The following is a 24,101-nucleotide window of genomic DNA, read 5'->3' on the forward strand; positions in this document are numbered from 1 at the left end:
TGGCTGGGAAGTAGGTTTATTTTATGAGCAGCAGTTGAAGCCTAGAAAACTAAGTGGGGATGGGGTGGTGTCAGATTTGTCTAGTAAAAGAACTGCAGTAATATATGACAACTACCTGATTAAAAACATTGAATGACATGAAGAGGTCTTCAGAGCTAGGGGGTTAAAAACTCCCAAAGCACAGGTGACGTCAAATGAAAAGCGGATGGAAAACCAGCTTCAAGTGACACTTTCCTGGAATGTGCCTGTGCTAAAGGGCAGACGGCAGAGGAGCCAGTGTGAGAGAGGCTGCAGAGATGGGGAACAGAGGTATAGAGTGATGGGAGTGAGAAGGGCCAAGGAGGGGTCAGCTTGGCCTGAAGGACAGTGGGGAGTGGGAGGGCACACAGTTCAGAGGGACAGGAGGACCAGGGACAGGCAACATGGGGTGACAGCAGTGACCAGCTATAGAACAGACAGCAGGGCTCTGCTGACTCAGGTTGGGAGTAGAGGGAAAGGGGATGAGGGGGAATTACAGGAGGAAGAGCGGGGCCATCTCTGCACAACCAGCCTGTGCTGCTGTTGTCCAGCCCAGGGCAGCACAGCCGGGAGTCAGTGCTGGGGACAGTCACCACAGGAATCGGGCAGAAGGCAAAGGCTGCCACATAGGGCTGAACCCAGGATGATGCAGGGTCAGGAGCTCTGGACTGGTGACTCAAGGTCAAGAGGTCTGGACTGGTGACTTGGCATCAAGAGGAAGGCAGAGAAAAATCCAACTACCCTGCCAAAGTCTGGAGCCTGCCAGGGTCAAGAGTGTCCGTGATGTGCTAAGACTTGTCCAGAGGCTGCAAAGTCTAGAAACTGACACACCACAGTGGCCAGGCCGGCTTTCCCAATTCAGTCCAGCACAAAAGCTGCGGCACCAGACACCAAATGGAGAGCTACATGAGTAATGAGTAATTTTATTGCATCCCAGTTTTCCAACAGGCTTGGATAATTCTGAAAGTACCTCTCATGCATGATATAAGGGTTAGGGTATGATTTAGGAGACAAACCTTTTCAGGACTATTATATTTTGAGTGAGAAGAGAGACCCACTTCAAATTTAGATGACTGTGTTTTCTAAAGGTTTACACCTCCTACAAAATGAGATCCCCCCTAGCTCAAAGATCTGTATTTTTAAATTTATTTTATTGATTTGAGAAACACTGAATTGTTGTTCCACTTATTTATGCATTCATTGGTTGATTCTTGTATGTGCCCTGACTGGGGACTGAACCCGCAACCTTGGCATACTGGGACAACACTCTAGCCAACTGAACTACCTGGCCGGGGCCTCAAAGATCTGTATTTTTATACCCTAAGTTCTTCCCACAGCAGTCACTATAAATGACCACTCACGTATCAAGAATCCAGTAATACAATGTAAAATAGTTAGGCTTTTTTTTCCCATACCATTCTAGCTTTGCAATTTTTCTTCATAATGACGAACTGTTGTGTAGAGGATTTTTCCTGTGGCGACAGCAATGAGCCCTCTGTGCATAAACCCCTTGTCACTGTAACCAGCTATGCTGGGTAGTACATCTCTTATTTATGTTTTCACACCCACAATATTTAAGTGTCATTTTCATGAGTATGTCTGCCAGGATTAAAGAATGTTAAACACGCTGAATTTATAAAAACAAATGAATTATATTTACATTACAAAAAGATTCACTGCAGGGTTCTTCTAACTAATCAGCTCCTCTAGCGCGATGAAAATATAACAAAATTTACAATGCATCTGAGTCAAACTCTTTGGTCAAGAACACATCTACTGCACCAAGCAAAGTACACAGCAATACCAAAACCACAGTCAGCTTTCAGCGCCAGAAATGCTGTCATCTATCTGATCTCCTAGGTCACTGGCCCTCCTTCCTCCAAGTCCACCATGAAGTGACATCCAAAAATCTGTAAAGCATCTGATAAGCTCTTACTGTGCCATCTGCAAGGTGTACTAACAACTTAATTAACACTGGGGCAGACAGACCAATTCTAAGTGTGAAGAGACATCGTGGAAAAGCTTAACGGTACCTTTACTACCTACCATTTTAGTCAGAACCTATAAAAAATGTCTTTTAAAAATAAGATTTTTCAATTACAGTTGATATACAATATTGTATTAGTTTCAGGTGTACAATATAGTGATTAGGCATTTATATACCTTACAAAGTGATCACCCTGGTAAGTCTAGTACCCACCTGGCACCACACTTAGTTATTACAATATTATTTATATTCCCCATGCTGTACTTTACATCCCTGTGACTATTTTATAACTGGCAATTTGTGCTTTATAATAAATGTCTTAAAACACTATCTCAACCGGCCGGGCGTGGCTCAGTGGTTGAGCACTGACCTAGGATCCAAGAGATCGGGGTTCGATTCCTGGTCGGGGCACATGCCCGGGTTGCGGGCTAGGCAGCCGATTAATGACTCTCTCATCATTGATGTTTCTATCTCTCTCTCTGAAATCAATAAAGGTATGTTAAAAAAACAAACAAACAAACAAAAGCACTATCTCATTTAATCCTCACAACAAATCCTCTGAGTGGGTATCAACTCCATCCTACAGATGAGAATTCAGATCCAGAGAAGGCACACAGAGTCCTGGACTTTGGAATAAAAGGACACAATTTCAAATATTTGCTCTTATCAATGCTCTTGGTATGCCACTGAATTCTCTGAGCCTCAGTCTTTTCAACCATAAAGTGAGGGGAAAATGCCACCTCTTCAGTATTCGTGAGGATTAAAGCACTATGAGTCGGAAAGGGCTATGCTAGTTTACGTTATTATACAACAATATTAAGTCCTCTCATTGGGAAATTACAACTTTGGCTGGAAATAGGGAATTAGGGAATTTTTATCACATTCCTGATTGTGTCATTCCATCCATGGGGCTTTGGAAACACAAGTCAGTTTTCTGGACTCAATGGGAGGAACTCTCAGGGAGAAGGTGGCATGACATCACAGGTGTATGTTACACACAAATTACAGGTACTGTGCTTGCCACCGAGGAGCCAAATAGTAACTGGGTCTCTACCAATGCTGCTGAGATGTAACTTAGATTTCAAAACTAGATTCAAACCGGGCCATGTCAATGAAGCCCCAGCTCTCTTTCCCTCAAAATGACTACACCTGCTTAGTGCCTCTCACATACCACACATGTACTTTATCACCTCTTCTTTCTGTATTTACCTCTTTCTCTATGACCTGTAGGCCCCATGAGATCAGTAGACATCGGCTGAAGGAATTTAAGTTACAGTCTAAAAAAGAATAAGGTGGGTGAAGATGTGATAAGTAAAGGTATCCAGGACCAAAACAGACACACTGTTAAGCAAAAAGAACAAGTTGTGTGTGTTTGTGCACATGTGCACCTGTTATGCATAAGAAATGTCTGGGACAGTATACAAGCTTCAGTGGATACCTCCAGGGACAGAAAAGAGAGTCAACAAGAGGGAGAAAGATTTCCAGTCCTCTGTATTTTTAATTGTTAATTGTTAATTTGGCACATACTATCTATATCCTTAAACATTATTCAATTGAGATTTAAAAAAACCATCATTTTGTCAATGAGCATATTTTTTTTCTAGGAAAACACCCAAATGTCACTATTAAATTCAAGCATAACTTAGGTTCTCTGGTGACAAAAAGAATCAAAGCCATTTTCAAATGCTTCCACAACTAAGATACTCTGAAACACAGTAACAGAATCATCTGAGTAGAAGTCATAGCAGTTTTTTAAGTTGAATTATTACAATGCTATTTATAGCACTCTTAGGAAATTAATAACAACTTCTACGCTAAAATTTTCTCCATAAAAATAGCCACTCTTAAGGAAGAGATATAATAGTGTTGGATGGACACACTCTGAAATCTGAATGACCTGTGCTGACATCCAGACTTTCATTAGTTGGATGATCTTGAGCAAATTACTCAACCTGTGTAGGCCTCAGTTTCCTCATTAGTAAAATGGGAGTGATGCTGACAATGGCCCACACCAGTGTTTGCCAGGTCCTCAGTAGAACATAAGACTGTTTTATATGGTTACATGGACAAACATAGTTTGCTTCAATAACAATCACTCATGGCCTAAGGAACAGGCCAACATAGGTGGCAGCCACCTCAAGCAAACCATGAGAGTTACAGGTACTGTGCTTGCCACCAATGAGTCAAATCTTTAGTAAGTGCATCTTTACCAGTGCTGTTGAGATGCACAAAGAAAAATTGAAAACGTGTATGTTATTAGTTCCACCTGCAGCCAGCTATGAGTAGGGAGGGTGGGACAGAGAGGCCATGCCTTGTACAACCATGGTGCAAACTACACTAGAAACATGCACTGTCCAAAGGCATTGAGACCTCATCAACGGTCCTCCCACCTACTCCACCTATCCTGAATCATGGATCATGGAGTCTCTAACATATGAGTCAGAGGCCTATATGTCCAGGAGTATATTTTTGTCAACTCATCATATTGATTAGTTTAACAACTTTTTTGGGGGGGCTTTTTAAAAAAGATATAGCAACCATCTATTTAGAAGTTTATTAGTTTTTCTTTTACAATCACCATATAAGGTCACCTTTAAAATGTATTTTGTGTGGACTGGCCGGTGTTGCTCAGTGGTTGAGCATCAACCTATGAACCACGAGGTCACAGTTCGATTCCCAGTCAGGGCACATGCTCGGGTTGCAGGCCTGATCCCCAGTAGGATGCGTGCAGGAGGCAACCGATCAATGACTCTCATCATTCATGTTTCTATCTCTCCCTTCCTCTCTCTGAAATCAATAAAAACATATTTTAAATAAATAATTTTTTTTAAATGTATTTAGTGTAATTGCATTAGGTCAAACACATCAAGCGTAAAAGTGACTGAAGATTGAGAAACACTGCCATAGCTAATAACTGGAGATTCTGATCCTGAAAATGGCACCAAAGAATGTGCACCAGATGGACACAGCTGACACCACCTTCAACTCCCCACCCACAGGCGCAGTCTTAGCTGGGTAAGATTTTCGGCTGGGTCAATTTCACGATTCCATTTCTTGCATCTTTTCTAACTGTGCTTTTTATTACTTGTACCATATTTTAAACCATAGAAAACATCTCAGCATCTCAGCTGGAGTAACATCTCTGAATGGAATGTGCTAACTTGTTAAAGAATAAGTATTAAAGTAAAATGTATATAGTCTCCTGTCACTGCCACCCCCAATTCTCATTTTGATATTTCCAAGCTACAGGAAAGTTATGAGAATACAAAGTAAAGGAGAAACTGGCACCTGCATACACTGCTGGTGGAGCGTAAAGTGGTACAGGTACTTTAGGAAAGTTTGGTGGGTCTTCAAAGAGTTAAACATAAAGTTACCATATCACCCAGCGATTCTACTCCTCAGTATCTATCCAAGAGAAATGAAAATGTATGTTCACACCAAAACTTGTACTAGAATGTTCATAGCAGCAGTATTCACAGTAGCCAAAAAGTGAAGACAACCCAAAGGCCCATCATCAGATGAATGGATAAATAAAATGTGGTATTTCCACACAACGTAATAGTATTCGGCCATCAAAAGGAATGAGGAACTGATACGTGCTAAGTGAAAGGAGCCAGGCACAAAGGCCACATATGGTAGGATTCTATTTACATGAAATGTCCAGAATAGGCAAATCCATAGAGACAGCACCGCTGTGATTGGCAGTGGATGACAGGGAGGGGGAATGATGACTGCTAATAGTTTCTTTTGGGGGTAATGATGGTTGCACAACTCTGTGAATATGTTGAAACCACTGAATTCTATACTCTGAAAGGGTACATTTTATGGTATTTGAATTAGATCTCAATAAAGATGTTATTTTTAATAAGAAAACAAAGTAGACCCATATAGCTTTCAACTGGAGTTACTAGCAATATTTTGCCCCATTTGCTTTCTCTTTTCTCGTCACACGTGGGAGTGTTTGCGTGCACGCACAGTTTATGGCTGGACCATTTAAAATTTAGTAACTGTGACACTTGACCTCTATATACTTCAGTATTCTCCTACATAACAAAAATGTGAATGTCACATTCAGAAAATTTAATACTAAAAGTATTATTTAATATAGTCCATATTCAAATTTATTTATCAAAAATTATGCATTGTATTTGGTTATCCTATCCCCTTAGTCTCTTAATCTAGAAAAATTCCCCTTTTTATGACATTGACATTTTTGAAGAATCTGGACCAATTATTTCATAGAATGTTCCTAATTTTTGTTATGTCCGATTGTTTCCTTATGAGCAGCTTTAGGCTAGACATTTTTGGCAGGAATGCTGCACAGGTGAGCTGCGGCCTCGGCGCATCCATCGTGCCGGAACCTTCTATTATTCCACCAGAACATGTCAGTCCCATCGGTGGCGGTGGTAAGGGGGTGGTCACTGTTGGTCTTGGTTAGGGTGGTGACTACCAGATTCTTCCGTTATAAAGGTAGCTGTTTCCCTTTGCATTTACGGTGACTAGTTGAGTTTGTGTAAGTATCAGGTTTCCGCAATAATCTTGCGCCCAAAGCTTTTAGTATCCATTCACGATCTTTGCCTGGGACGCCATCCCTTTCGAGACCTCGCTGCAGTCACGTGACTACGCACCACTCCCAGTCTTATGCCACAGGGAGAGCACCTGTGATTCCAACCCTGGCTGCACGATGGAATCACTGGCACCCCTGCGGGGGGACCTGCTCAATCACATTTTAAAATCCCCCAAGGTGACTGATTCAGACGAAGACTAAGAGCTGATATTCCCTGAGCTGGAGTGAGAGGAACCTTGCAACAGTTTCATTTTGCAAATAAGGAAACGGAGGACCGAGGAGGTTAAGCGGCCAGGGGCATAAAACTTGTTAGTGTCATAGTTAAGATTTTTTTTGGGGGGGACCCGCATCTTGCATTTTAATATGCCATTCCTTCGTTATGTTACTCAAAAATTAAAACCAGAGAAATGAGTAACTTCTGTATGGTGTTAGAGGTGGCCCAGTTTGAAGTGCGTATTTCGGTTCTGAAGGTGAATTCTGCCTTCCGAGCGAGGGAACGGGTCGCTCGGTCATGCCCTCAGGGCACCGCGACAGCTCGAGCCCCGGAACCGAGGCGGGGTCGGGTGTTCGAGGAGCCAAGCTGTTAGCACTGCAGCCCCGGCGCCGGCCCCGCGGTCCCGCACGCCCCCCGGACGTGGCGGCGACTCCTTCGAGGACCTCTGGGCTGGGCAGCCGACCGCGCGCGGGATGCACCTGACGGGGACGCACCAGACGGGGACGCACCTGACAGGGACGCACCCGGCGGCGCGCCCCTGCCCCGCCCACGGGCACCCAGACGGGCGTGGAATCCTGGGAACGACGCGACCTGCAGACCCGCCCACTCCACTTACCCCTGCATGATAAACCTTGTTCGCTCTTTTAATCTTAATGTCCAGGGAGGTCCCCATCTCGAAAACTCCGTTGCAGGAGCCACTTCCTGTCACTCGTGACCCGAGGAGATGGAGGGATGACCCGTCCCCCCGACGCGGGCAGTTGCGTCACGTGACCGCGCGCCCACCGCCAGATAGACTCCCCTGCCTTTCTCCTTCCGGTGCAGGGGCCGGTCGATGGGAGGGGCTATCACTCTTCGTCACGCCCCCGCCGGCGTGAGGGGCGGGACCAGGAGAGCCCCACCCCTTCCGTAAAAAGAGTCCGAACACCGGAAATGCCCTCCCTCTCGCCCGTTTACTGCAGGGAGGGGTAAGTCGGCTCTCCCGGCGTGCGCCGCGGCGGGGGCGGTGCCGGAGGCCCGTCTCGGGTACAGCCCGCGCTGGGAAGCTGATTCTCCCGTCAGGCTGTGCGGCGCGAAGCCGCTGCACTAGTGAGTTGGCTTTAAGGCGGCGACGGCTGGGGAATGCGTCCCCTCCCCGTCTCCTTCTCGTCCTCTCCCGTCCTCCCGCACTTTCTCCTGGGGATTCTGAGGTCCGGCGCCCCGGGGTCCAGCCCGCACTCAAGGCCTACACAGCGCCGGTTGACGGGCGGCGCAGCTGCCCCCAGCCTCCGCCGAGCCCCGCGCCAAGGTCTCGGGGAGCGCGGTGACCTCGTCCGGCTCGAGCCGCGGCGGCCGGGCGCGGGGCGCGGGGGCTTGTGGGTACTCCGCCGGCGCGCGCGGCAGACCGGGTGTTGAATATTCACGTGCGTGCGCAGGGCGCGGGGAGGTGCGGCGCGCGGGCCTGCGCCCCGGCGGCGTGGAGGTGGGAGCTGGAGCTGAGCGGGGCGGCCTCGTCTCCCCGTCATTCCGCAGCAGGAGCTACTCGAACTAGACGCCAGCCGCACACGGTTTTGGGGGGAGCAGCCCCTCAGGCGGGGCAGCAGTGCAGTGTTAGGCAACGCACTACGCTTGCGGAAATAAAACCTCGTGTGAGTGCTTTAAACGAGGACGTCTCCAGTAAGCAGAGAGGTAAAAATTAAGTACTTTCGGTTTCTTTGAACTCCTTGATGCCGATGTTTTTAAAAACTGCATTACTTATGCGATTCCATGAGACATTTTCTGTAAGACGATTTAGTGAGTCAGTTTCGCGAGCGCCTCCCTCTCGAGACTGAGGGATTTCACAGGCCGGCGGCGGCGCAGTTGCTTCTGAAGGCGGTTCCGGGGCGCTCCCCGCGCTCGGCTCCCCTCTGCCCCGGGGCTCCCGTCTCCCTCTCGGATGTCCTCCTGGCACCTCCAGCTCGGCGGTTCTGAAGCAGCTCCTCAGGGACTTGGTAACCCCAGGCTGGCCATTCAAGAAGCGGGCCCCTGTCCACCGGGCTCGCCCGTCCTTCCCGACGCCTAGAAGATCGGCCGCCGTCGACAAGGCGGAAACGGGAAGGAACACGGGGGCCCACGCTGGAGCCGTTGGCTCCGGCGACCTGCGCTCTGCGTATTACACGGCGGAACATTTCTTGTTCCTCGAGGACACGTGCACCGCGTTTTCCTCCTCTTCGCGGGCTGCGCCCAGTCTCGATGGAGGCTGGGGCAGCGCCAAGGGCTTTAGTTCCAGTGGGGTCAGTTCGCTGAGCCGTCTCGGTGCGATGGCTTCCAAACATGGAACAGTGCGGTTGTTTCGTCCCATCACTGCTGTTTTTCACCCCTTAACGACACCCAAGGGGATACTGGAACCTTCTGGTCAGTTTCAGTTACTAAGAATCAGAACATGTCAAAGCGTCAGTCCCTTGCCTCGAGTGGGACCCCAGGTCCTTAGCGAGGGTGGGGAGGCGCGAGTCGCGGTTCGGGCTCTCAGACGCTCCCTCCGGGTCTTCTTCGAGGCCTGGCTTCTGTGCTGAGGCACGTGGCTCGCACCTGGCCGGTGCTGGAGCTCTCTTAGCTGATTCTGGTTTCTCCGGGTAGCTGACCCTTGTTTGAAACTGTTCTCATGGGGCACGTGTAAGAAGGCCTGGTGACCCTTCTCGCCACGTTTCCATGGGAGGTCCATGCCCAGCTTGGTCTTCGCTGTCATCCCACTGCCGGCACCCAGCAGTACTGTACCCAGTCTCCTGGGCCAGGGCCCAACAAGACCATTTGTTTTCCACAGAGTCCACCTGACTCACGAGAAATACACATCCTTTCCACACAAAAGGGCTGGCTGGAGGATGCCCCAGAGCTTCTCCTCTCCCTTCTGCCTGCCATATGTCTTTAATCTTCCTGCTCCCTCCTGAAATAAATCAGCGAGAATGCCGGCTAGAAAGATTTGCAAGTAGGGACTGGAACACCAGCCTCTCCTTCCACGGGGTCCCACTGCTACTGAGGAGAGAATATTTTACAGCCTCCCCCTCTGCATCACTCCCTGCCAGAAACACTGTCCTCTCACCAAGGCCAGCCACCTCCTCTTGTTCCTTTCCCTGCGTCCTTGTATAGACTGAAAAGGAGAGGGTTGGGGAAATACTTGGTGGAAGCAGGGCTAGATCTGCATCTTATTAAGCCCTGGGGACAGTCAGTTGTAGGCACCTTTCATTAGAAGATGGGGTGCTATGCTTGTTGTTTCCAGCTGAGCCTAGTGCTCATTCTGGGACGATAGAAGACGTCCCACTAAATATCTTTTGGTGGATGCTGCGATAATCTTCCCAGACCTTTATTTCAGGACTGAAGGACATGTTCCTGAGCTGCTCAGAGTTTGGTCTCAACAGCTTCCAGCTAAGTCTTTCTTCAAAAACTTGCCCTCAACTGAAGAGAACTGCTTTGCCCAAAGTCGTGGTCCCTTCTAGAGGAGCAGGCCACATCTAATGAGTAGCCAGCCTAAAGACCTCTCTCACCTCAATTTGGAACAACTCTGAAGGACAATTCCAGCTCTAAAGTTCCCTAATTAGTGCATAGCAAATTACCCTAACAATTAGTAGTTGAAAACAAAACATCATCTGTGGGTCAGGAAATTATTGTGGCTTTACTGGGATTCTGGCTCTTGGTCTCAGCTGGTTACCATCAAGATGTTAGGGCCACAGACATGTGAAGGCTTGGCTGGGGCTATAGGGCCCAGTTCCAAGATGACGGCTGGAGGCTTCAGTTCCTCACCATGCGGGACTCTCCATAGGCTGCTCCAGAGTCCTCACAGCATGGCAGCTGACTTCTCCAGACCAGGTGATCCGAGGGAGGGCGAGCAGGGAGCTGCAGTGCCTTGTATGGCCCAGGCTCTGACTTTCACATTCCCTTTTCTTCTGTTCATTGGAAGGGAACAGAATTAAAGTGTGGCCATAAGTCCAGGCCACACATAAGGGAAGAGAAATTTGGCTTTACCGTTGGAAGGGAGCATCAAAACTTTGTGGACATATTTTGAACCACTCTGCTCCCATTGGGGAACCTTGTGATTACATCACAGTTCAACTTTTCCTTCTGCCCAACTAATACAGCTTCCTTCACCCCCACCCCTCCACACCTGTTGATCTGGAGAGCACCCCTAATGTACTTCCTACACATGGATCTCCATCTCAGAGCGTGCCTCCTGGCAGCCCAACCTGCAGCAATCCTGTCACTAGCTTCCTGACTTGACTTCTCTGAGCCTCAGTTTCCCTCATCTGTAAAATGATCTTATAATGCCTCCATTACAGGGAAGTTGACGGGATTCATAACAGCTCATGTATTTATCAGCTACTTGCTATGGGCCAGGCACTGTTCTAAGCCCTTTAAATGTTTTAATTTATTCCATTCTCACAGCAGTCTTATAATTACAATTCCCTTACCTTGCAAAAAGAAAAAACTGAGGCACAGAAAGATTACTGTACTCGTCCAAGGCATTGTAGCAACTAAGTGGCAGCCACCCATGTTGATTCCAGAGCTCACATATGCTGTAAGTAGTCACTGTGCTGCACCTGTGTGCACAACACACCTGGGCTTACAGCAAGGGCCATGGGGTCTTAATTAAAAAACTAGCCAAAGGACTGCCAATCAAATGTGAAAATCAAGCAGGAGTACAATGTTACAGTCAAGTGATTTTTAGAAAAGGAACCGAGGTCATTTTATCAATTGATAATGAAGATACATTGCCTAAACCATAGCAGAACAGTATAGTGTATTAGTGTACTTGGGCTGCTGTAACAGGGTAGCACCAACTGGGCAGCTTAGAACAACCATTCTCTCACAGTCCTGGAGAATAAAGTCTGAAACGAGGTGTCAGCAGGGTTGGTTTGCTCTGAAGGCTATGAGGGCAGGTTCTGGGCCAGCCCTCTCTCCTCGGCCTGCTGATGGCCATCTTCTCCTGTCTCTTTACATTGTCTTCTTTTTATGTGTCTTCATCTTTACATGGCCTCCCTGTATGTGTGTCTGCCTGCAGATGTTCCCATTCTATAACGACATCAGTCATATTTATTAGGGCCACCCAAATGACTTCATTTTAAATTGATTACTTCGGCAAAGACCCTGTTTCCAAATACTGACACATTCTGAGGTACTGGGATTAGAACTTAAACATATGAATTTGGCAGTGATAGTAAATTAAACCTGTAACACATAGCAACAAAATATATACACCAAAATAGACATAAAAATAATGGACAGATACAGTTAGTAGAAAATTTTAACACAATACAGCCTATCAGAGATTGAGTGGATAAAAAAATGAAGACTCAGAGGACTTTAACAAAATAATTGATGTATAATTAACAAATAAGATAGAATCATAGGCAAGTCACCTTTTCAAGTGTCCATGATGCATTTATAAGCATTAATTGCATACAAGTCACAAAGAATATCTCATATTCAATTAACTAAATACAATTCAGACACTGTAACCACCCAAAATTTTAAGTACTTGGAAACTAAGACATACTTTTCCAAATACATTAGGTCCAGGACCAAATAAAAATACAGTAACCAAAATAAAGTGTGAATGCTTCATGCCAAAACACATGGGACACAAGCAAAGGAAGAGTCCTCTGAAAAGTTACTAGAAAAAGAGTTTGAAATTTTGGCCAGAGTGAAATGACATGCTATCTGGGGTTCGCTTTAAAATAATTGGAGGAGGAGGGGAGGAGATGTGGTTGGGGCACGGCATAGGCACAACAGATGTAGGAAATTTTTTAAGCTGGCTGATGGGGACATGGAGCTATCTCGTGCTATCTCTCTGCTTTGTGTGGATGGATGTTTGGATTCCATAATGGGAGATGAGATAAATGTAGGCAGTAGGATAATATTTTTTTAAAATTAGCTAGAGTATTTTTTCATGCCTTGCAATTCCCAGTAGATTCCCCCAACTCCCTGTTCATCAGATTTATATCCTGAATCACAAAATGTGTGATAAAGAGCAATTTTCAAGATAAGAAATGTGTCCAGTCTAGAGGAAGGGGTATAAAAGGAGAATAGAGCCTGGGGTGGGGTCTGCCTGCTTGTCCTCTGGTGTCAGCACCCCACTTGGGGGTGGGGATGGACAGGGCTACAGAAAATGATAGAAAACTCAGAGACTGGAGGAGCAGAGGCGCAGAGCGAGTTGCTGACCCAGCCGGGAATGGGGAGCTGAACCCTCCGGGGCGCTGCCTGTGGGGTGCGGGAATGCACTGCACGTTGCTCCAGCTGGGACCCTGGCCAAGGGACATGGCGTTTTTGAACCAAACGCCTCTCCCGTCCCAGGCAGACTACTTCAGGGAGAAGGAGGGTGGGGAGGTGAAAAGGGGAAGTAAAACACAATCAGCTAAGTTCCAACTGAATGGGAAGACTGAGCCCCGAACCCCCCAGCAGAAACGGCTGCTGGAAAGCTAAACTGGGTGAATTTATAGAAAATGAAGGCCGTTACTTCTTTGGCCATTTATGTGTTGTGCCCGTAAATTTTAAAACAGCTACATATACAAAAATCAATACACATTTTTATTTAACAGCAATAACCAGTTAGAAAATAAAATGAAAATAGGGATTGTATTCTCAATAGCAATAAAAATATAAAATACTTGGAGTAATTTGAATTTAATATAAGTTTGAGTTACATGAATAAAGCTATAAGGCTGAATTAAGAAATATGAAAATGGAGATGTGTAGCGTTTTTTTAAGTGGAAATCTAAATACTTTTAAATGCCCAGTCTTACCAAATTAATTTTTAGGCTTAATTTTCATAATTTTGAATGAGGAAATTTAATGAAATTATGTTAAAATTCTGAAAAAATAATACAATGTTAAAAAGATATGTCTTTTAAAAATGTTATTTATAGGGAAAAGAGCCCTCCTAAGCATAAAACAGTGAAGTTGTAAGAGTTAATATAACACATTCTGGCATAAGGTCAATTGGACAAGATAGGACAGATGCCATGTATTAGTGTATAAGATTTTAATATATGATATGAGTTATAAAGAGTTATATCTATAGAGAACAGGATTATTCAGTAAATAATAGATTAAATAAGCTTGATATTTAGAAGAAAAATTCATTTAGGTTTTGCTGTCATACCACAAGTCACCCACTTCCTTCCCCCTCAAAAATTAGTTGGATTAAAGAGTTCAGGAAATAATAAAACAAGTTAAGCATAGACTTAATGGGAAATGTGAAAACCCTGTGTGAGAAAATTTATTTTTAAACATACCGGTAGATTTGAATGGAAGGAAAAGCATACCATATGCCTGGATGGGAAGGTTCAACATCATCAAAATATTCTCTCTCACTTAAGTTATGCATTTAAAGCAATGCCAATAAAAATACCATCTTCTCTTTATTCCTGAAGCCAGGAAGGTTGATTATGAAGTTTATTTGGAATAATCAGCAAGAATAGCCAGAAAAAGTCCCAACAAGAAATGAACCAGTGGGGAGGAAGGGGCTGGGGCTATGTCATACAGATATTAGCACATGTGACTCTCTTTAACCAAAAGCAAGAGGTGGGAGTTCTGGTCCTGAGCTTTAAAAAGGCCTGGAACCATCTGCTTTTGTACAAGGAGCTCCCAGGCTCGAAGACCAGCTGTCCTGCCATCCCCTCCCAGGACCTGACACGTGAATGAAGCCACCTTGGAGATTCCACCCCACTGCCATCTGACTGCAGCCACTGAATGACACAAAGTGAGACCAGCAGATGAACCACTCAGCTGAGCCTCAGTAAACCCACAGAAATGTGAGAAGTAATAAAATAGCTACTGAAAAATAGAGAATTTTATGATTATAGTTGTGAAAACTGGCAAACAAAACATATACAACACACACACAGAAGAAGAACTGCCCAGAAGTATTAACAGTATCTGTTCTGTGGTGATGAGGACTGTGGGTACCTTTTGTTCTTTTTTGCTCTTCTCACAAATATGTGTTATTTCAAAAATACCATAAAATTTAAAGTATTTACTATTAAAGTTTAAAAATATATTTACCACTAAATTTTTTTTTTAAAGAGTGAAAAGGAATCCGTAAGAACAGAGTTGGGATTCTTTCAGCTACAAGAACCAGAAACCAAAAACCAATTTAAATGATTTTAAGCAAACAGATATAGTGATTTTTGTCATGTCCAAGACAGTTGTTTTAAGTTATATACAAGATTAAGTTATTTGTTTCTGAACTTTCTTACAGAAGATCCTTACCATTCATAGGAGAGACACTTAAAATATCTCTCAAATAAAGAAGTCAATACTGCATTATAAACTGGGTATTAAAATGGCAATACCATATAATCTGTCTCCTACATTAATGTCATTCTCAGAGGCCCCTGATTATTCAAACTGTGTAGAGATAACATTTGGTGCCACGCACCTGTTTTCCTGGTTGTGTTGTTTACTTTTCCTTTACCTGCCACGGTGTAGAGTGTGGTTCACCGTGGAGAGACTGCCTACAGCATATCAACTATGGACCCTTGTGCCCTGGCTGTTTGTGCACTGCAGTTCCTCAAAGTTCTAAAGTGTAAATCCACTAAGGGAAAATTTGTATAAGTGTAGCCAGAACTTATGCAAAATAAGCCCCAAAACTGTGTACCATGGGGTAAAGTTGATAATTCTGAAAAGAATAGGCAGAGCCTTTGTGAAAGACGTCACCTTGGCGAAAATCCCTGAAATTACCTTGGTGTCCTGCCACTGCGCGTGAGTGCCCAGGAACATGTCAGGGCCCGCTCCAGCCGCCGCGTCCGCCGGCCCTGCAGCAAGGAGGGGCAGCAGAGGACGGGCTGAGAGCAGCCCCAGTCTCCTTATCTGCCAGCCCTTGGCCAGCTGCCTGAGCTGTATCCGTTTTGACTGCATCAAATCTCTTTTTTTCAATCACTCCCAACAGCTCATTAGCCTGGGCTTCTGTTTCCTTCAGGGACTACTGGGTTGTCCTGATACTCGAGGAGGGCCGGGTGTCAAGGAGATGGCAGGTGCTACCACAGTTGTGTAGGGAAGTTCCACATCTTCGTCCACCCTCTCTGACCCTGACCACGCGTGGGACACGCTGCCGGCCACTGGCTCCTTGTCCAGGTGAGATGTCCTTTGTTCCATTTCAGATATGGCCCCATTAATTTCTCTCCCCCATTATCACGGAGCTTTTCTTGGCAGTTTCTTTATTAATCTTAAGCTGAGGGCAAAATGTATTAGACCAGCGATGTTCAACTGCTGTGCCACAAGAATTTTTAAAACACACAACACCTGACCATTTAGTCAGAGACACCTCTTTTCCCTTAGATTGTCAAATTAAAAAAATGACAACAGCCAACACAACAGCCAACAGTGTGAGTGAATAAAAATTTACCTTTTTTTTGTCAGATCATCAAAAAATATATTTTTTGGTGTGTCTCCAAATTTGAGTAATTGTTTATGTGTGCTATGAGCTGAAAAAGGTTGAAAATCACTGTTTTAGATAATTTCTGCTAAATATATACCTACAGTGAAAATTGGTAAGAATCTGAAGTAAGGGGAATCCTGGATAACTCTCCAGAGCTCCACTTTTAAAATTCCAGTTTTAAAGTTCTAAATCCACATGATCATTGCATTAGCATAAAGGGCCAGGGGTCTGACTTTTAGGCATATTCACAGTTGGCTGTCCCAGGACTATCTGCTAAACCAAACAGGCGTGTTGGCTAGGTACCTCGAGGACATCTATAATTCAAAACTCAGTCAAATAGGAGAAACTGGCAGATGGACAGATATGAGAGAAAGCAAATATAGCAGATCTATAAAGTAGTGGTATCTGTTCACTGTACAACTTTTCAGCTTCTCAATATGTTGGAAAGTTTTAAAATAGTAAAAGTTGGGGATGAAAATGGAAATACAGATACTATACAATATACAGGAAAAATATGTTACTCATGAAACTAATAATATTGAATGTCAACTGTAATTGGGAAAAATTTATTTTTTAAAAATATATTTTATTGATTTCAGAGAGAGGAAAGGAGAGAGAGAGAGAGAGAGAAACATCAATGATGAGAGAGTCATTGATCGGCTGCCTAGCCCACAACCCGGGCATGTGCCCTGAGCGGGAATTGAACCCTGATCACCTGGATCCTAGGTTGACGCTCAACCGCTGAGCCACGCCCGGTCGGGCGGGAAAAATTTTTTAAAGAAAATATATCATTCATTTGATCAGTTCTTTTACATCTATTTGCCGGGTTCCAATGATATATTACGCTAAATGCTGAGGACGCGTTGGGAACAAAACAGTCATAGCCTTCCCTTCATGTAGCTTATATCCTAGAAAGGAAGAGAGATGGCGGAACAAGTAATTCCAGTAGAGTGTGACCTCATTTTACCTTGATTACCTCTGTAAAGACCTTATCTCCAAATAAGGTCACATTCTGAAGTGCTGGGGGTTAGGACTCTAACATCCTTTTCGGAGGTTACAGTTCAACCTATGACGTGAGGTGATCAGCTTTGCGTTTGAGACAGATCCTTCTGGCTGCAGTATGCAGTGTATATTGCAGAGTAACCTCTCACTAAACATCTCCGTTAGGAAGTGTTTGTAGTAATCACAGCAAGAGACAATACTAACTGGACAATGATCGTGGTGATAATACAGGGTGGAAAGAAGTGGGCCGATAGAGAACATTTTAGGAGCTCGTCCTGGTGTGACTTGGTTATTGCGCTGGGACAGTGAGAAGGGTCCTACCTGTGGATGAGGGCCTAGGGCCCCATGTGTCACCCAAACCCCTGTTCCCACCAGGTGTGCCCATGCGGCCTTCATGAAACACAGCACAGGGAAGAGTGCCCCCTTCCTGGCTCCCCATACCTGCAGCCTCACTTCCAGTGCGAGCTGCACCTCCCGTAGCTGCCACACCCCCGTCCAGTAAGAGCTCAAAGTGCCCTTCACTGATAATTCAATCACTCTGTATGCTCTAAGCTTCTGGAGAAAAAACTCCTGTGCTTATATCTGGAACCATTAAGCTTCCATTCTGTGCTCTTCTTCCCTGGAAGTTATTTATATAAATGTCTCTGGTTATTTGTTTTTTTAAAAACATTGGTTGGGGTGCCACGTGGAAGATGCTTGCTGCATTACTCCGAAGGTCTGCATGAGACTAGTAGTTAATTCACTTGCTTGTGAATTAAAGTCATTCTCTGGAAGTGTGCACATAATTTTAGGGGTTTAGTCAGGAACTCTGGAGGGAATGCTAGATGTCCCCCAGTGGATATCCCCCCTTCCTCTGCCTTAGTAGAAACCCCAGTGCTTTAGCTGAGCGTGTGGCTGCCCAGAGTAACTCCTATGCTTTTAAGTCAACCTTGCAGCCAGGTGCGGCCATGTGACTAAGTTTGGCCCATGGGATGTTAATGGAAGCCAAGTGTGCAACTTCTGGGACGTATCCTTAAAGGGAGTGGCAAGTCCTTTCTTTCCCCTTCCCCCACACTACTGGTTAAAATTTGGGTGTGTTGGCCCAGCCTGCCTGGTTCAGCAGTTGAGCATCCACCTAGGATCCAGGAGATCGCAGTTCGATTCCCAGTCAGGGCACATGCCTGGGCTGCAGGCCTGATCCCCAGTGGGGGGCATGCAGGAGGCAGCTGATCAATGACTCTGTCATTATTGATGTTTCTACCTCTCTCTCTCCCTCTCCCTTCCTCTCTCCAAAATCAATAAAGATGTATTAAAAAAAAAAAAAATAGAAGGCATACTACCTGTTGACCAAGGCTGAGCATTAGGAAAAAATGGTTGGAAAATTTCAGAATCTGGGGCAAGTTCAGCTGCTTCCTGCCGCTTCCTACAAAGTCCAAGACAGAAGTGAACTTGGGGAGAAGCCAGCAGTCTGTAAACAGAATGGGGAACATTGCTCTGCCAAGAAAGCCCTCTCTGCCTGGAGCCTACAATATAATTTGACTGATAAACTGGTAATTTGTGGTCTTGCTGGATCAAATAACCCATTGCTTTCCTACCCCAAGCAAAGGCAGCCTGAGCAGATGGTATTACTGACATCTCAAAGGTTTACAAAGAACTTTGTATTTCAATTTCTCTGCCAGACAGTCCAGAGGCAAACGTCATGTTAGGGTGTTACCTTCCTAGTCGAACCCTTCATTTCATAAGGCTGGAAGGTAGTGACCATTAAATTGAAGAGGAGGAGCTGGGGGAGCACAGAGACCAGCAGCTAAATGACGGGTGACGTCAGGAAAAAAACACACAACTGTCTGGGCTCTGGTTCTTGAAAGTGGAATAGGGCTGCCAACTAAAACACAGGCCGCCCAATTAAATTTGGATTTCAGAGAAACAACAAATTATTTTTTAGGATAAGTATGTCTCAAATATTTTAATTCTCAAGTGTTATTCATCATTTATCTGAAATTCAGGTTTGACTGGGAATTCGGTGTTTCCTGTTTTTCAGTTTGCTAAATCTGGTGAGGGCAGTAATCATGATGTTAAAGAAACCACAAGCTGGCCTTCTAGCACAGGTGACTGAACAACCCATAAAGCAACGGCTAGGCCCGTGCACCTGTTCAGTTTCCAAGAAGGGTAAACCCTCTGGTGGTCACTTCTGATGTGGCTTTCAAAGACGGTGGGCAAGGTGGTCCTCCTGCAGGGCGGCGCAGGGAGGATAGTGAGCAAGAGACTGTTCCAGAGCCGAAGGACTCCGATGGGCTGACCACGAAATCGACTCTGTTGCCAAGAAGGGGCCCTCGCTGTTCCCATAGGATTCGATTCCTGCGACAGGCCAAGGACTGCGGGGTCTTTCCCATGAACCTTCTTTTCCAAATGGGAGTTTTCATTTTAGCTGCTCTTTTCCTACTGTGTGGTATATTGCTCATTTTAAGGTAGACACTGTTTCTTTTTTAAATTTTTTTTTTTTTTTAAATATCTTTATTGATTTCAGAGAGAGGAAGGGAGAGGAGGAGAGAGAGATAGAAGCATCAATAATGAGAGAGTCACTGATTGGTTGCCTCCTGCATGCCCCCTGCTAGGGATCGAGCCCACAACCTGGGCATGTGCCCTGACCAGGAATCGAACCTAGATTTCCTGGATCACAGATCAATGCTCAATCACTGAGCCATGCCTGGCCAAGCAGATACCTTTTCTTTTAGTTCATGGGTTCCCAGACTTGGAGGAGCCCCTCTGGACCGATGAAGTGCACTGTACACTGCCCAAGATGCTGGTTTTTGAGCTGGAGGATGTGCCTGCATGGGACCTTGCAGGTGTTGCTCTTGGGAGAGGTATGACTCTGTACTACAGGTGGGAAGAAAGGCGTGGGGATATCTGGGTGGCCAAAAGGACAAGTTTGCTCTGGGGGCAGTTTGCTGTTCTCTCCTCTCTTCTGTAGCAGAATATCTTTTATCGCAGCATGCTGGGATGTCATGAATAAATTGTGTTAGTTCAGCTATTGGTATCTTCGTCTTGGGGGCAGGCAGATAAGTCCTGTAGCACATAGAGCCTCTGGCCACAAGCAGCGTTGTCCTTTTGTCCCACTGTGTTATTGTCAGGAAATAGTTGGGATGCTATGAGTTAGAGTGAGCACAGTCTACACAAAACCACTCTCACTTCTGAGACCAATTACAAGTTCAGGGGATTCCCCAAACCACCCTCAGTTTCAATAATTTGCTGGAAAGTCTCACAAAACTCATTCAAGACGGTTGCGCCCAGAGTTATCATTTATTGCAGCAGAAGGATACAGATTAAAATCAGCCAAGGAAAGAAATAACATAGGGCAGAGTCCAGGAAAGTTTCCAGCGTGGAGCTTCCATTGACCTCATTGTGGAATCATGGACAGCATTACTCTCCTGCTAACCAGGAAAGCTCCCCCAACCTTGGAGCCCAGATTTTTATTGGGGCTCCATCTTGTCATAATGTTCATTTCCCAAGATGGCTGATCTCAGTCTTAAGCCCCTCTTGTAGCTGAACTAATACCACAGATCACTCTAAGTCACATAGACTCTGCCATGGCCAGCCTCCAATCTAAACAATGACACCTATCAAGCATGGCAACCTATCAGAAGCTAAAGGCAAAGTCCGGACTACTCCTTGGGCAAGGTTAAATTCCTTACTACACAAATGCATTCATCTACAATAATAGAGCCCCAATTTTTAACTGAGCACAAAACACTCGGAATCAAGAGCCCCAACCTCCCATGCATCTTGTTGTGACTGTGTGACTAAATTCTAGGCCATAAGATGTAGTGGAGGTGGTATTTGCCACATCTGGGAAGTGTTCTTAAATGGAGGGGACTTGTTCCCCCTTCTTTCTTCTTGCTGTCTAGAGAGGGCTTGAGGAGCTGTCTTGGCCTGTAAGGTGAAGTTTCGTGTTCAGGATGACAAGCAACAAGGTAGCAGGAGCCTGGGTTCCTGTTGATTGAGGCACCTATCATACGGCTGTTCAGAAAAAACAAATCATGTTTAAGCCGCTGTTTCTTTGGATTTTCTGTCCTTTGCAGCAGGATCTAATTTCAACATTTGTTTCAAACTTACTTTTATATTGCTTACATCCAGATTTGCAAAACTCTGCTAACTGATCACTGGATTCTATCTTTAATCTAACACACCCATATGCTATCAGACCCTTCCTGGTCTTTGTCTCTCTCAGTAACTCTTGCCTCGCTAGAACACTGGCCTTTGTCCAAAGACCTTACACATCCAGGCATTTTACTTTCCATTTTCAGCTGAGGCATGATGACAGGAAGGGCTGTTTTATGATTACATAAGCATCCTATTTTCCAGTGGCTAACTGATTGGAGATTTGACTGAACTTTATACTTAAGCTTTATATCTATACCTTCAGGTCAATTTTCTTGACTTACCTTTTTTAAATTGACAAACAGATATTTATTTAATAAGAATAAAGATTTATAGATCTTTCTAAGATCTGATATTTGAATTTTATCCACATTTTATCAAAATGTACCAGAGTTCCTTATGCCTAATTGCTTCAGAAAACAGGATAAACAGTAAATCTTTTATTTTTATGTTTTTGATGTTTTGTCATCTTCTATTCTTCATAAAAACTTTACCACAGCTTTTGTAAATATCTAAGAAATTAATCATTACAATATAAAGGATGAGCAAATACTACTTTTTACATTAGGAAGATAGTGATCTTATCCTTTCTTCACTTAACAGCAACAGGACATCATGTGACCTCTGTCACCACCTTCCTGGTTTATCAGTGTTGGAATTGGAGGCTGGAAGAGAGTGAAAGAAATGACACTAAAACCCAAAAGTCTTACTTCTAATTTGCCTTCCTTAATGACTTGATTTCTCATTTTCATGGTACAATATATATTAAATATATGTATATTTATATGTCTGTTAAAAATATGAAAGTTCATTTTCTCATTGCACAGTCAAAACCAATGTTTAAAACATAATATGTATCAATGATGTGTTTCTTTGTTTTATTACAAACCCATGAAAAGAAAAACTGTATAACACCTGAAGCATGGAAAAGTCAAAGTTTTAGGAGGGTAACTTAATAGTAACTGTTAGACAAGGGCTGGCCAGGGATTTGTGTCTCCAGTGAAAAAGGCCTCATGGAATTTTCTCACTGAAAGGACCCTAAGAACTTATTAACACGAGGGTCTTCCTTTTCCAAATGGAATAACTGAGTCCTGGGGAAATCAAAGTAATGTTAAAGGTCACCCAGCTACTTAGCAGCAAAGCCAGAATCCACCCAGGTTGTTCTGGCTTTGGGTCAGGCTCTTTCAGAACATCCCGTGTCCCCTCTATGACGGGCACAGAAGTTTCTTATCATCAAGGTTAAAATGAAAAACCTCATAAGCTGAAGACCGATTTCGACACTCGCTTAGAAAACAGTTGGATCCAACTAGCACGTGCTCTTCTGATTGGATGGAAACTTGTAGCCTGATGAAGCAGGGGATTTCTACCTCCAAAATAAAGCCAAAGTGATTTTTCTGAGACCAAAGGAAGAACATGGAGGTTTCCAAAGCTCATCAGCAGACACAAACCACCTAAAGGATATCACCATTCATGTCCCTTTTAGGTCGGATGTTCCTCGAGGATGAGAATTACTCAGCTGTGTATCCTGCACCCAGCACACAGTCGTTGCAGACATTTCTTGTTAATGAATGAGGCATCTAAATCATTGTTTTATACCCTGGCATTGGGCCCTTTTCAAAAAGCACTTAACAAACATGTGTCGAATTTCCTGTGCTGTCAGAAATATTGTTTAATCATAGTGTTAAAAATAAAGAACTCCAGGGCTCACTGAATTAAATTCTCCAACCACTAGATGCTCTTTCCTCTTTGGGCCACTCAGCTGTGCAGCCGGAAATGGATGGTGGGAGAGGAGCTGAGGCTCATCTGCAAAGACCCCGGAATGTTGGCTATGTTGGGAAGTGTTTGGAGAATGCCTCGGGAGCTGAGGAAGTATTTCCAAAGCAATACATGCACAGAGATATCTGAGCTAGAGAATATGCACTCCAAAATAGATGTGTGGAGCACATTCACAGAATACCACATTTTCACCAGGTTTAGGTGCTCAGCCCACTGTGAACCCAAGAATTCAGGTAGCTGCAAAATATGTGTGCTACAGGCTGGTATGCTTGTAATAGGTCACATACTTCTACACTGATCTTCTGGTAAAATACATATAAAATTGTGATTATTTGATAAATTACACTGGCATCTTTCAAAAAACAAACAAACACAACCCCGCATAAACAATTATATCTTTTTAAAAAGACATGCAATGATTTTTTTTTTCATTGAAAAATAGGTATCGGTTGAAATCTAAGAACAAGAGCTGATTGTTGAACCAACACTAAGAAAATTATCCTCTCGTCTTGTCCCTCAGCCTACACAGTGGGAAAGATGGGCAGGTTTCCTCTCAACTGCCAGTGCAGAGACTGCAAGAAGTCGTCTAGGTTTGCGGTTTCTAGTCATAGGAAAGTTCCAACCATCCAAGGGGAAAACATTGTGTTTCAGAGAGTAAGGAGAGCAAACCAACCCTGGCGGGGTGGCTCAGCTGGTCAGAACGCCATCCTGTACACCAAAAGGTTATGTGTTGGATTCCCAGTCAGGGTGCATGCGGGAGGCAGCCAATCGATGTATCTCTCTCTCTCTCTCAAATCAATAATAAAACATATCTTTGGGTGAGGATTGAAAAAAGAGAGAGGGCAATCAAGACAGTAAAAGGATCCACCCAGTGGACCGCTACTCGGCTAGAGAAAGGAATGAACTGCCGATGCACACAACAGCCTGAGAAACATTTACTAAGTGAAAGTAGCCGGACACAAAGACTACACAGGGACTGATTCCATTAATAGGAAGTTTCTAGACAAGCCAAAACTGCTTG

At 44.6% G+C, this 24,101-nt stretch overlaps 1 protein-coding gene and 1 long non-coding RNA gene across 3 annotated transcripts in view; one reads left to right on the forward strand and one right to left on the reverse strand.

Annotated features, from left to right (window-relative positions):
• Window positions 1-7,655, reverse strand: part of VPS26C (VPS26 endosomal protein sorting factor C) — a 30,904-nt gene extending 23,249 nt beyond the window's left edge. The window contains exon 1 of one of the 2 annotated variants that reach the window (XM_016220714.2): window positions 7,403-7,655. In XM_016220714.2, the coding sequence (XP_016076200.2) occupies window positions 7,403-7,459 (57 nt within the window). In that variant the 5' untranslated portion in view covers window positions 7,460-7,655. The remainder of the gene's footprint in view (window positions 1-7,402) is intronic. The other variant, XM_016220710.2, reaches the window with a different exon arrangement.
• A 162-nt stretch (window positions 7,656-7,817) lies between these two features.
• Window positions 7,818-23,889, forward strand: LOC107543247 (uncharacterized). Its single transcript, XR_015714699.1, has 3 exons — window positions 7,818-7,872; window positions 15,710-15,864; window positions 21,908-23,889. It is a non-coding gene; the product is annotated as an uncharacterized LOC107543247 (long non-coding RNA).
• The last annotated feature ends 212 nt before the right edge of the window (window positions 23,890-24,101 follow it).

Source organism: Miniopterus natalensis, chromosome 6 (assembly GCF_054644295.1).
Source record: "Miniopterus natalensis isolate mMinNat1 chromosome 6, mMinNat1.hap1, whole genome shotgun sequence".
NCBI classification, from domain to species: Eukaryota; Metazoa; Chordata; class Mammalia; order Chiroptera; family Miniopteridae; genus Miniopterus; species Miniopterus natalensis.